This window comes from Cyprinus carpio, chromosome B6 (genome assembly GCF_018340385.1).
Source record: "Cyprinus carpio isolate SPL01 chromosome B6, ASM1834038v1, whole genome shotgun sequence".
Taxonomy (NCBI): Eukaryota; Metazoa; Chordata; class Actinopteri; order Cypriniformes; family Cyprinidae; genus Cyprinus; species Cyprinus carpio.
In genome coordinates, this window is record NC_056602.1 from 21024368 (window position 1) to 21038518 (window position 14151).

At 38.3% G+C, this 14151-nt stretch overlaps 2 protein-coding genes across 2 annotated transcripts; one reads left to right on the top strand and one right to left on the bottom strand.

Annotated features, from left to right (window-relative positions):
* Positions 1-133: 133 nt before the first annotated feature.
* si:dkey-195m11.11 lies at positions 134-4656 on the top strand. Its single transcript, XM_019079287.2, has 8 exons — positions 134-268; positions 778-828; positions 1650-1982; positions 2077-2388; positions 2596-2931; positions 3220-3347; positions 3466-3649; positions 4140-4656. Exons 1-8 carry the CDS (start codon positions 247-249, stop codon positions 4331-4333), a joined length of 1560 nt encoding a protein of 519 aa, XP_018934832.2. The 5' UTR covers positions 134-246; the 3' UTR covers positions 4334-4656.
* A 133-nt stretch (positions 4657-4789) lies between these two features.
* krt4 (keratin 4) lies at positions 4790-9633 on the bottom strand. The gene is made up of 9 exons (XM_042726171.1): positions 9099-9633; positions 7253-7461; positions 7100-7160; positions 6912-7007; positions 6649-6813; positions 6446-6571; positions 6138-6358; positions 5983-6047; positions 4790-5883 (listed from the first exon to the last, which is right to left on the bottom strand). The coding sequence occupies exons 1-9, from the start codon at positions 9522-9524 to the stop codon at positions 5729-5731; spliced, it is 1524 nt and encodes a 507-aa protein (XP_042582105.1). The 5' UTR covers positions 9525-9633; the 3' UTR covers positions 4790-5728.
* Between the last annotated feature and the right edge of the window lie 4518 nt (positions 9634-14151).

Genomic DNA, 14151 nt, shown 5'->3' on the forward strand with positions numbered 1-14151 from the left:
CCTAATACAAAACAAAATAAGAATGAATAGATTTACATACTAAAATTTAAGATTCAAAATTCATTGAAATTGTTTGCACACAATATAGTGGACTAAAAGAAAAAAATTACATCCTTTTTTTGAGGTCAATGAGCTTCCTGTTGGTTAATGCAGTGTTTCAGCAGTTGGAAATTTCAGCTCTGCTTTGTTGTGAATTTAAGCAGTTTACATTCTTAAGGTGCTTCAGTTTCATTTGCTGGTGTCAGGATGATTCTTCCCAACATAGGAGGTAAGGGTTTATTTAATTTACCTGATGTTTTTAAACTTATTGGAGTATAACTGGCTACTCTGAATTCCAATGAACTTTTTTCAGTTAATTATATTTACAGTTAATTGCAACTAACAGTGTAAATTAGAAGGTGTGAATCAGGGTACCCAGTTCTTCACAGTGAGAGAAAAAAAAGTATATCACTATTATTATTTCTAAACATAGAACATAGAGAAAGCAGGACTGATAAGATTTAGACGTCAGTCTGGCCAGTGTAGAAATGTAGAAAACATTACTTTTCCAAACCTTGAGTTCATTTAATGCACAATGTATGTAAAGTTCAAATGTATTCGCAAACAGTAGGCCTTAAAACTTACTCTGTAAAATATATAATTAATTTATATTTTTTTTCAGTATATATCTGAGTTGAATGTCTTACATGTTGTACATTGCAACATGCATATTTTAGGTACTTTAATTTGGGAAAATCCTGTTTTTCACAGTATATTGCAATCACTCTTTCTTCATAGTGCTAGCTGTGGTGTGCTGGATAATGTGTGTGAGAAACACAGCGTCTCAGGGTAAGAATCATTCACCTCCTGTACACATGCATGGTCAGGTCAGTAGTATAAAGAAGGAAGTGCATTTTTTTTTTCTTTTTCAGTCAGGTCATATTACATTTATCTGTCATGTTGTTTGCAGAAGTATTCTCACTAACCTTTCCTGTTCATAAAAAACACATTAACTAAAGGTTAATATAGGTTGTTGGGATTCTTATAAAAAAGTATATATACTGTGTCTGTAAAAACGTGAATAGTCATTAAATCGGATGTGCAGTAATAATAATCATCATTTTTTAATTTTTAATTCAGCAACCAATATTCCAATCTTCAGTGTCACATATGATCCTTCAGAAATAATTCTAATAAGCTGATTTAGTGCTCATGACACTGTTCATAATATTATAAATATTGCACTGCTTTGTATTTGGAAACCATGATGCATTTTTTTTCAGTATTCTTTGCAAAATAGAAAGAATAAAAAAAAAAAAAAATTATTTGTGTTTATTATTATTATATGTCCTTGCTTATTAAAAATAAACATTTATTTAAAAACAGTCTTACTTACACAAACTAGAAATGTTGTGTGTTTTAAGCCAAAAAGTTTTACTCAATAATTCATGTTTGAAACAGTGTGACTGCAAATTGCCTGTTACGATTTGCTTTTATTTAGTGTTGTTTATAGGATTTGCTGACTATAATAATTGAATTGAAATGAACAAACACATAGTAAACTAAATGAAAAGCTGCTGCAGAATTGCTGATCCAACATTGCTGTTGATAATAAGTGTTGTCCTCCCTTTTCTTTTTCTGTTCCATCTTATTCTGTCTCTCACCTCCAGCATATGCTCCAGCCCCTACATTCGGCTATAGATTCAGAATAAATGAAAGTAATATTGAGCTCAACACTATAGTAGAGGTTGCATGTGGCACCACTTGGAGTGCTCCGTATCCCGTAACTGTGTCTGTGGGCAAGTTGGAAAGCCCCTCGCAGACCCCAGAAACCACAGAAGCCTGGGTGACATCTGAGATCATCAAACAATCAGATAAAATATATTTCACAATCCCTGCGACGGCCAAGTATGAAGGAAAAATTGTGTGCTGGTACAAATCCACTCGAACTGACTTAAAGAATCCATATTCTGAATTAAGCAGCCCTATTACCTTAGTCGTATGTAAGTTTTATTAAGCATATGATTATATCTTAATGTATTATGTATTAGACATTTTCTAATGAAATATCACTGTTTCTTTCTCTCTTTTTCCCAGCTGCCCTCTCTCATCCCAAAGTGACTGTGCACCCCAATCTTTTTCGTAAGGGTGAAAATTACAATGTATATTGTGAATCATCCTATAACCTAGCCACAAACTTCACATTAAGTCTGTATTACCGCATCCTCCCTGTGACCCCTGGCACCAACTGGACCCTTGCTGGTTCACTGTTTCTCACAAATCACACTAGTATCATTTTAAGACAGACGAATGTCGTTGTCCCAATAGAGTTTGCCTGCAGTATGGAGATGTTGTACAATGGAAAAGTCTTACATTCATCTCTTTCCAAAAGTGAGCAAGCCATCCCAGGTACAGAAGAGCAATGCATTCCCTTTTATGTGGAAATTGTAGTGGTTAAGTGTGTCCTTTCATTAATGAAATGAAATTTTATATTCAGCATATATACTGTACAGTACCAAATATTCCTTTCATTGATGTCTAAAAGAAACAATTGGGATCTGATTCGTGATACAAGTAAAGTGTGTATGTATATTTTCTTCCCATGTGCTCCATTAGAAGAGCTTCCGGTTCGGCTCTGGGAGCAGGAACGTGGAGAGAGCTGTCTAGGATATCTGGATGTCACTCTCAAAGGCAAGTGGGAACCTACACAGTCTCACCCCTATTCGTCACATAAAGCCGCATCTGCTGCTGCTGCCACGGCTGAAGTGGTGTGCAGGGAGCTGGGATGTGGGCATGTGCTGAAGTGGGAAAGGCTTTTTGATGACAGACGGCAGTTCACACAGACAGTTGGGGGCATCAGATGCATTGGGGAAGAAAAAAAGATCAAAGATTGTCCAGTGGAGGAAATTGACGTTTGCAAACAGAGAGGCATGCTCTATATCGTTTGCTCAGGTGAGACAGTTTGAGGTTAATTGTACAAAATTATTGCAATGACATTATACCAGTAAATGTTTTAAAGGCATTTTGTTTAACCATAATTTGTTTACTTGGTAGTTAGCTCCCGGTACTATTGGAAGGGGGATGACAAAAATCAGTGTAGTGCAAAATTAATTCCTCAACGTTTTGTCCTATTTGAAGAGAGCATTTTAAAATGTCTCTGTTTTATTCCTTAGAGCTACAAAACTCTAATTCATGGGACCTTTCTAATAAATGTCTTCCTTTCACTCTCCACTTTGCCAGATGCATTGTCCCGTCCAAAACTGTCTGTGGATATGTATGGTCCTAAACCTGAACTGTACGTCACGGACAAAGAAAATGTGAAAATCTCCTGCTCCATCGACTCAGCTTATTTAAAATTAAAAGACTATGTAAATCACCCCATTCAATCTTTTGCTGTTACACTGAATTGTAACTTGTAATTACATTTTAAATGTTTTGGTACATATACAGAAGGTGTCTTTTAAACAGTTTTCCCTTCCTGTTTAGGGCTACTTAGAGTTTAGAAGGGATGGTGCTTATTTGAGTCAAAGTTACAACAACATACTAGGCTCCCCTGAGTCTATCACACAGTATGCCCCAGTGCCTCAAGGAGAGTATGAATGTGTATTTCATCTTACGTCTTCAAAAATAAAACCAACGTCTCAGCCCAGCAATTCAGTCTTCATTTACAGTGAGTTCCTATAAACAACTAAATTTTTGATGCATTATAACTAATATAAATGACTCTGTTACAGCACATTTTTGCATTAAGTCATAGTACTCTTTACCTCTTATCTATTGTTTAATGCAGAGCATTTTAAAGAACAAACGCCAGGGGGCAGTGCTGAGCTTAGTACTTTGTACTTGAGACACGTTAGTGTTTTTTGCACTTTTAATGACATAATTTTTAAGCATTAAAAAATTACCCCTAAAGAAAGAATAGACCACTGTCATATTAGTAGCCAAATTAAATGTGTTTATTTTAAATGGAGCGGGTCACCTCTAAAGAACTGACATGTTAAGATCAAAGGACAAGCTGAAATACTATTTGCTTTTTCTTGGTAAACCAAGATATGTTGAAGCCACATTAGCAATGTTTTCTCATTGACACAATACTCATGTCAAAAACAGAACTTTTTTTCTTTTTTTAAACTTAACCGATGTCCATTTGTCTTTTGCAGTATACAATCCTCCAGATCCAGTGCCAATTGTTGCAGGTGTTCTCACAACTGCTGTTGGGTTAGCAATTCTTCTGTATATTTGTATATACAGGACCGCGGCAGAAGAGGTACAGCCCAACGAATTTACACAGACCAGTACTGAAAATCCAAATGCCAGCTACTCATCCAAGGAATTGGAAGTCAAAGAAATGTAATTTATGGCTTAAAATGTGTTTAATTTCTTCCCAACAACTTTCCACATTAAATATAATGTTTGATAAAAATACTGAAAAAGGCTAAGAGATAAATACATTTTGCATTGCGATTGTACTGAAAATGTTCATGAGAAGAGAGAATATTTAGATATCAGAGTTAATGTAACTAAAATTGCATGATGAAAATGAACTAACCTACTGTAGTGTTATAAGAGAATTAAGAATAAGGGAGTTCTGCATAAAGTGCATCAAATTTATTGTAATTATTATATTGAATGTATCTGTTTTAATCCTATTAAAAAAGAGAAAGAAATCTGTCTTTAGTTTCTTTGTGGTTCCAATGTCTAATTTTTATCCAGATGTAGTTCTTTGATAATAAAATTGCCAATAATTGGTGAAAACATTTAAACATTTCAAGCAACAAAGACAAATCAAAAAGACAAATCAAGACAAAACTTGTAGTCTCAGATTTATTGTATTCAGAATTAAAGTTGGTGTCAGGTCAATCAATACAAAAATCTGGTTGAACATGGTTTCATTTTTGTTGAGTTTTTTTCCATTTATAACAGGGATTGTAAAATACGCTCTGGAAGCAGTTTGAATACAGGGGAAAGTATAAGGTAGTACAGTCACCACACAGTAAATGAAGCTCTCCTCTTTCAACTTGGCAAGTACACAAAGTTTAGGTGGGATGGTCCATGAAATGCCATTGTGCCTGTTTTTTGCTGTAACAGATCTCCCTTGAATGTGAGGTAACTGGACATTGGAAGCCCACAAGTCATTGTCATCAGTTACAGGCTGACAGTATTGTACTTTTTACATCAAAAATGGGTAAACTAACACTAACAGCCATTGCATAATGACAAAAGTCAACAGCAGGGAGCTTGTAACAGCACAAAACATTCAACCAGGATTTTCAGGACCTGTATAGCACATCCCTGATCCAGTGAAACCATGGTACTGCTTGTGGTTATGCTAATGAGACTGAAATCCTATTGTTGTGAAGGGCCTAAATGGCTTTAGTGGTTTCTATGTGTATATAGTTTACTCAAGTCTCACTTTCCCCATACATATCAGTGCAGAAATAAAACAATTCAGTGACTGGGAGCACATATTCTCCGTTACATTCTTTCTGGTGTCGTTTTAGTGTAGTTGAGTTGATGATTTAAAATGGCAGTGATGCCACCAGACACAAGATGTATGTTATGGGTAACTACCATCAATGCACAAAGCAACCTAAAACTTATTTTATGTTTAAGAAATCATTGTCCTCATCTCCTCATTAACAGGGGATATCTGTCTGGCTAGAATATAGCACCTTAGATTTGTAAGAAGGTTCAGAGTGATCTAGTTTAAGGAAGATAGGATGCCGGGTTGGGTTGGGGGCGCTTCTCCTTAATAGCGTTTACTGCTGACACTGGTGACGCTGGTTTTGCTGATGGAGCTACCACCGTATCCTGATCCTCCACCATATCCTGATCCACTACCATATCCTGAAGAGCTACTGAAACCACCGCCATAGCCGAATCCAGAGCCGCTACCAGAGAAACCTGCATGAGAAAGAACGTTTAGACATGTATCCAACAAGATCAGGAGAATGAGATTCTAAGAAAGAGGAGAGATTCAGAGAAAGAGAGAGAGTTATTTACCAGATGAGAGACCTCCAGTGGTCTGCTGCACATGAATGGTGGCTGAAGCTCCACCGCTGGACAGTCTGAATAAAGCAGACAACAGATTTGCTTAGGTTTGTCAAAAAGTTTTGAGAGTGTAAATAGCAAAGAAATATTCTTTTAAAACTTCCTACCTGCTCTCCTCTCCTTCCAGCAGCTTTCTGTAGGTGGCGATCTCAATGTCCAGGGCCAGTTTGACGTTCATGAGCTCCTGGTACTCACGCACCTGTCGGGCCATGTCTTGCTTGGCCCTCTGGAGGGCTTCCTCAAGGTCTTTGATGCGGAGCTTGGCGTCCTTCACTGCCAGCTCTCCACGCTCTTCAGCCTCAGCGATTTGAGCCTCCAAGTTGGCACGCTAGAGTGACAATGACATACATAAAGTCAGCCTCTTTATATAAACAGTATGTGAACCATTTATTTATCAACCCTTGCTCATCATTACCTGTCCCTTGACGGCATCAATCTCGTTCTGCAGGCGGGCGATCATGCGGTTGAGATCTGCGATCTCAGCCTTGGTTGAGCGGAGGTCCTCACCATACTGACCAGCAGAGGACTGCATCTCCTCAAACTGTAACATATTTATTGACACAACTGAGCACTTGCTTGGTGATCTTCAAGAGTTGAAGCTATTAGAGCTTGACCGACCTTCTGTTTGTACCAGCTCTCTGCTTCGGCACGGCTGCGGTTGGCGATGTCCTCATACTGAGCACGAACTTCAGCCACAATGGAGTCCATGTCCAGGTTTCTGCTGTTGTCCATCTCCACAATAACTGATGTGTCCTTGATCTGAGACTGGAGCTCACGGAGTTCCTGCAAATGCAGACCAAACAATCAGTAAATTACCTACCCTTACAAAGCAGCACTACTAACAAATTTTGGTTGGCCAAACACAGCAGAATTGAACTTACAGCCTCATAGACTGCCCTGAGGAAGTTGATCTCATCCTGAAGAGCATCAACCTTGGCCTCAAGCTCAACCTTGTTCATGTAGGCTGCATCAACATCCTAAAAGAAAATGAGAGGACATTATACCCTATTGCTGTTACAAAAAAACCATAAAGGAGTCAAAAAAGGTAAATCTTTTAAAATGTCTTCACCTTCTTGAGCAGAACAAACTCATTCTCTACTGAACCACGCTTGTTGATCTCGTCTTCGTACCTGTTTAGAGAAAGCAAATGTGAGTAAATCTGTTCTATTTTCAGTGGGGTTTGTTTTCCATCAGATCATTTAATTTCAAAATTACAACTCACTTGTTCTTGAAGTCCTCAACCAGGCCCTGCATATTCTTCAGCTCTCCTTCCAGCTTCATCTTCTCATTTCCCAGGCCATCGAGCTGTCTGCGCAGGTTAGAAATGTAGGCCTCAAACATAGCATCGATGTTGGAGCGGGTGGTGGTCTGTTCCTGGAGGAGACTCCATTTGGTCTCCAGCATCTTGTTCTGCTGTTCCAGGAAACGCACCTATGGAAACAGAGACAGAATTTTGTGGTTTTTATTTTGAAGATTTTCACTTTCAAGCTCCTTGGAGGTTAAAAATGTAGTTGAGAAAGACTGCATTCTGAAAAAAAGTAGTGAATGAGTGAATAAATGAAGTGGATTGATGGTTTTGTCTGTCTTGTATGACTCCTTTGTAGTCCTAGCTCTTTAAGTCTCTTTGTGCACACTCTCTGGAAGCATTGTTTAAGGGAATACAAATGACCATGAGTCATTTTAGCAGGCATTTTTCTGCAGGGTGGAGTGAGGGAAGGGGGGGGGGTGAAAGTGGACTGACTGGGTGTGGCAGTGCTGCACACAAGCTACAAACTCCTAGACTGGAAAAAAAAAAAAAAAACTTCCAGTAATGGCCTTCCCCCAAGCCTGCATTACTTCACAGATAAAACAGAGAAACAAGACATACCTGCCACACCCTAAGGCAGGTTTTGTGTGTGGTCTTTGGAGATCAGCCATATATGACAGCACCTGTCTAGCTCATAATCTACTAAACTTGTCTTCATGCATTTTTCTTTTCTAGAAGTATGCAACCTGGATGTACCTTGGAAATATTAGTTCACTTGTCCTTAAGACTTCTTCATTTAATTATCTTACAGTACATTAACAATGATTTACATTTCCCAGTTATCTTAAACCTCAGAAAAAGTTCAAAGGCATTTATTAGCATAGTCTTTGACATGTAAGAAAGTTAGAAAGTTCTAAAGCAGAGTAAAAGTTTGGAGTATGGTACAGATGACTCATCCTGGTCACACACTGCCTACTGCAAATTCTCCCACAGGCACTAAAAAATAAAGGTGTGTGTGTGTATGTGCTGACTGCATAGCCTTCAGGGTGTGTCTTCTGTCCACATTTGCTCAGAAAGTTGTGAAGTGTTTGTTTGCAGCCAAATATGGGTGTAACACAGTTGACTAAGGTTTTTTTTTTTTTTTTTTTTTTAAGAGAATGAAATAAAAAATACATGGTACAAATTGATCTGAATGAAAATTTCAATTTCATAAGCTGTGCAATTTTTGTGGTGTAATAAAGCTTAGACTTTGGACTAGACACTGGATTCATCTAGCACACTCTATATACAGTATGTGTATTTCTATGACTCATATGGTTGCTAGGTTATTACCTAAACTGCACCCATATTTGGATAGCCTCAGTCATGGGTTTCTGAGGACTTTTTTCCAAGGCTAAAGCCATACTTCGGGAACTCTAGTACAAATGATTTAACATTTACTTTAGCTGTTTATCTTATTACTACTGCTTTGCTTGTACTGTCTGATTAGTAAAGATACTGGCTCTGGTGTAATCAGATGCAACTTTTACATCTAGTTAAAATACTTAGCTTGCAGATGTGCAGAAGGAAAGCTGTTGTGCAAGAGAACACATTTTTAAGTGTCTCTCAGTTTTTTACAGCTGCAAGCTATTATGGTGTGTAGTAATACTAAAGGCATCCAGAGTTAAGAGTCACTTGTTCAAAGGTCATACTTAGTAATAAAATGGGAATTCTGCATTTGAATGCACTACAGGCACAGTGCACAGCGATATCATTATGTATATTTGCATGAAATGTAAAAGTCAATGTTATTTTAAGAGAGACCGAATGTATGAATACTCACTTTGTCAATGAAGGAGGCGAAGCGGTTGTTGAGGGTCTTGATTTGGTCTTTCTCCTGAGTGCGGACAGCCTGAATCGTGGGGTCAATTTCCAGGTTGAGGGGGGCCAACAGGCTCTGGTTGACGGTTACAGCAGTGATGTGAGGTGGAACGAAGCCACCACCGAGACCTCCACCAAGACCACCACCGTAGCCTCCACTCATGCTGCTGCTGCTGAAGCCGTAGCTGCCACCTCCAGAACCGAATCCTGCACTGAAGCCTGGACCTGCACCCACTCCAGATCTCCTGACACTGGATACGGTGCTGACCCTGCTAGAGCCGACAGGAAGTGCATAGGCTGACTGGCTGGTGTAGCCAGACTTCCTGGTGCTGCCACCACTACCACCACCACCACCGATGCTGTAGCTGTAAGACCTGGTGCTTGACATAGTGCCTGTGTCTTTGAGTTGCTGAGAAGGAGGTACGAGAGTGCTCTCTGAGAGAGGAGTGGAGGAGGTTGCTCACAAAGGAGAGTCAAAGTCCCTCTGAGTGTCTCTCTGCAGCTGGCTGACCCCTTTTATATACACAGTCAGGAGGTGGAGCCGCCTGCTCACACACATACACTCGCATCCAGATGCACTCTGACACACACCCTACCTGTTAGACAGGTACAGAGAGAAAGTGGCAAGATAAATGGTGTTACACCCAGCCCCGGGCTTCGCCTCAGGTGGAGTGAGAAAACAGGAGGAGAGGCAGAGACTTGAGGACAGACATTCCAGTAGAAACTCTGAAGAAAAATTAAGAAAAGACAGTGTAGCTCCCACAGGCTGCCAGCGGGTGTGTATGTGCCTTAGTATCTGGTTGGCTGAGCAGCAGTAGAGAGTGAGTTAACCTCTGCTCTTTTGAGCAGGGTGGGGCGCGAAGCAACTTTGACATTTATGATTGGTTTTTTTCCATCTACTTTTGCCAGTGTTTGGAACCAGCAGGGCTTTTCCCCCCCAAGATCTGAAGAGTTGCATTGTTGAGATTAACAAGGGGAAAAAAAAACAGGGAACTCAGTTTCCGTCTGTACTGATGTTGGAAAATGTGCACACACACTACTGCACAGTAGCTAAAACAGATAATGTGTTCTATGGCACTAAACTCCACCATATGTGTGTACATTGAGGTGGAGCAAAGTGGTGTGATAGAGCTGTGGAAAAACAACGAGAAAAGTTGCCACAAAAATACAGTACACTTAGCTCTACCTGGAAACTTCTTCAGGATCACTCACTTTCCACGCCCTGCATAGTCAGACCATTTCTCATTTGTAGTTCAAGTCAACATGATAAGCCAACTGCTGGGTGTCACAGCCAGCGCTAATGGGCATTCATAGTATTACACAAGCATCTACAACTATCATGACACTATGATGACAGTATAAAGCATGTGTGAAAGGTGTGAGATCATTGCACGGCAATCATCGCTTTGTATGAGTTTTTGTGATGAGTAATAAGCTCCAGCTATGTCTCTAGCAATGGCGTGCACAAGCTCCTTTAAAGACGTCAGACATACAAGGGAAGGAAAGGCAAGAAAATGCATGTCCGGGCTGGATCTCCGGGACATTGTGGAGAGGGTTTACTGCAGCAAACCATTACAGTAATCAGTCAAGGATTTGGCCAGGGGTTTGGCCGGAATGTCTGCAGTATGATTCTGGGCATTATTCATTTGCACACATATTAGTGTGCATACATGTTTCTGTTTTGTTCTGAGTTTATCTGATCTGATGTTAAGGTGCATTATGCATATTTTTCAAAGTGTATGTCATTTGCTCCTAACAACATAAACAGGGTTTGGCACCTTGGCATTATTGCGATGCAACCTGCATTTGCATTGCAATAGTGTATTGTGAGTATGAATATGCAAATATTAGTGTATTGTGAGAAGAATATGACAGAATAATTTGTACGTAAATACTGTAAGCATTTATCTATGTATTAAGGGTACACACTGAAAAAAATAATTCACTGAATTTACTAAAAAAAAATTAAGGTAAGTGGTTGCAATCAATTTATTTTAGCTACATTTAAATAGATTAATTTTGTAAACTAAATATGTTTATTTAAATGTAGTTAAAATAAATCGATTGCAACCACCTACCTTAAATTTTATTTTAGTAAATTCAGTGAATGCACTTTTTTTAGTGAATGTTTGATGATGAGAGATAAAGATCTGTAGCATCTGGCACATTCCTAGTTTAAAAACTATTGACAAGAATGGACACACCCTTTATTTGGATCATCAACTGACTTACCGCACTGAAAAAAACCCTTTGAAATGATGCTTTAAAAGACTAAGGTATGTGGCCAGGCCACCTGTCAGTCACGAGGGTGGAATCATTTTTGCACCGTATTTGCAGATCAAACAGTGGTGGTGCAGAACAGAACATCTTCTGATATGTATTTTAATGGCACCCAGTAGTCTAGATGTGATAGAATGAAGATGAAATCTTGTTTTTAATACAATTTAATTCAGTCAGAGTAGTATTTCTGAAGGGGATTAACAAGAGAAACATACTAAACAGCTGTCTGCATTTTAAGAGCATGCAAAACAAAAGTTAACAGAAGAAAACCACAACTGAACAGTACATTCATTAATTTGAATTTTTAATAATGCATGGGTGGATGGGATTGTTATTACTTTTCATTGTCCTTTTCATGGACGATACATTCAGTATTTCCATTTCAAACTGCTTTGAAAAGGACTCGTTATTTTAGGTGTTCTTTCACATTAAGCATTTGCAGCAATATACAGAAATAATTACTTTAAAACTCTACAATAAGATCTTTCACATTTTTAAAACTGATCACTATACAACGAGACCATCTACTGCTAAATGTTGCACACCTGGATTAACATGCCTTTTAGAGGCTTGTTCACTTGCCTGGGGGACTTTACTGTGGTATGTCTGAATTGCATGTAAGACTGCCTTGATGCTACCAAGCCAGAATCAGCAGGTTTTATACAGTTTGTATTTGGTAAATGAGGTATGTTGAAATTTAGACAGTATCATGCCAAAATGACATTGTTTTGTAAAGACATGTTTGGGACTTCCAGAGAAAGGGGCTTCTTAAGAAGGAAGGCCTGCATCAACAAACTGGATCCATTCATATTGACTGCATGAAGTAAATCTTCTTACCCAATAAACAAACCCAGGTTTCAAGAGAAGAGACTCAAATAACTGAATTCTAAGAAATTAGGTGATTGAGACCAGTCGGGTCTGTATTTCCAGACAATGGTGGACTGAAGCCCACTCCCATGATGTGTTACACCTGTCCCGGTTCGGCAGAACTTACCTTCTTAAGAAGGAACAAATAAAATTAATGTCACTAATTACACACATTCCATCCACCCAAAGTTGCTATTGTCTAACTTTTTCTCTTGAAGGTCATCAAGATGTACCAGATATTCCATGCACAAGACACACAAGCAACACTTATACAAAAATAAATCTTAATTGCATGTGCACAGACAGGCCATTACTTACAACACTCACCATCAATGTGTAATAGGTGGATCCAGAAACACCCTAAAAACTTAATTAAATCACCTCAGATTTTTCACACAACAAAAAATTTGATGGAAATTTTAGTTTGTGGTTGTCAGAGGTTGCAGAAAATCTTGGTTATTAGGATTATGTGTGCAGCACTGAGCCAGATACTTTTGTATCTACTGTGTGTTTATTTTTCGTTCTTCCTTGATTTGTATTTTGTTTCAAAGGCCAAGGAGTGGAAGAAGTGTATAAACGGCTCTGTCTCTACATGCCTCTTTTCTCCTCCTTCTCCTACCTCATAACATGAGTATGCCTTCTTATAGTGAATGGGTGTTGGCTTAAAGAACTTAGAGAAACTCACTCTGGAGTATCTTATTACTCACTGTCAGTGAGATAGCAACTTCTGAAAATGCTGTATACCAACGGAGAATACGTTCAAACAATGAGGGTGCTCATATAAACAGCCGCAATCATACCTCTTAGTGTGCCAGCCCAGTTCACAGAGCCTTCACTTTTTATGTGTTTCAGGCACACCCATAATTTCAACAGATTTACTGCACTCAATAGAAATAAAAATGCACACACACATACAGGCTGGGGAAACCAGGTTCAACTATATTTAGGTGGATTTTAACCAAAAAAGTCAGGGGCAAGTTTTTATATTGTGCTATTTTATGCAATTCTAATTTATGTTAATCATAACCTTGGTTTGGCATTTTTGTATATTATGTACTGCATTTTTTTTATTAAATGCAGGTTTGTGTGTTTTCTGCTTAAATATTACTGACAATCCATTAAAACAGATATTTAAGGACTTCTGTAGTAAACCGCACATTCTGTATTAAAACAATTATAAAATAATGATTAAAAAAACACATTTTCCAATTGTGACAACTTGCCACATGAATGTGCTAACATGTCCCATCGACATTTGTTTTATTATTCCTCTGCACAATAAAGTTTTTAGACTTTAAAGTACAGAATACAGAAACTAAGTAAAAAATGCAGGACTTTTTCTTTATTTTATGAGCATTTCTGACATTTATACACCATTTCAGAAGACCACTGAATTAAAAACAGCTGGAATGGTTAAGCAACAAAATCTGACCAAAAGACATTACACGACAAAGTTCACTTTTTTCACAATATGTGATTCATTCTATAAAAATGTACATGATAGACACTAGGAAGAGCAAGATTTTAAAAAGCGAGATGGAGATTTATGGGTGCTTGAATATTATTGCAGCTCCAGGCAGGACATTAAGACTTCATGAATGAAAGGATTTGCTTAAATACGGCGGATACATCAGTTTATTGCCAGTTGCTCCTGGCCATTTACTACTCATTCGGATATCATTACTACAGACAGCAATTACCTACTTGTTCAACATCATGTTGAGCAATTACTCATTCATAATGTCAGTTCATTTTCCAAATAAAACAGGTTCAGATCTGTCCATATTATGATAGTTAGACAAGTGTAAGCCTAAAAAGGTTAAAAAAAAATGAAGTAATAAAACATAATAATACTTATGGTGTGATCC

Bases quoted from the DNA above. Each gene is read 5' to 3' on its own strand.
- si:dkey-195m11.11 (XM_019079287.2), top strand. From the start codon at position 247: ATGATTCTTCCCAACATAGGAG. The intron at 829-1,649 runs GTAAGAATCATT...TCTCACCTCCAG, and splicing joins GAGAAACACAGCGTCTCAGG to CATATGCTCCAGCCCCTACA. The intron at 3,348-3,465 runs GTAAATCACCCC...CTTCCTGTTTAG, and splicing joins ATTTAAAATTAAAAGACTAT to GGCTACTTAGAGTTTAGAAG.
- krt4 (XM_042726171.1), bottom strand. From the start codon at position 9,524: ATGTCAAGCACCAGGTCTTACAGCTACAGCATCGGTGGTGGTGGTGGT. The intron at 7,008-7,099 runs GTGAAGACATTT...ATTTTCTTTTAG, and splicing joins AGTTTGTTCTGCTCAAGAAG to GATGTTGATGCAGCCTACAT. The intron at 6,572-6,648 runs GTCGGTCAAGCT...AATATGTTACAG, and splicing joins AGAGCTGGTACAAACAGAAG to TTTGAGGAGATGCAGTCCTC.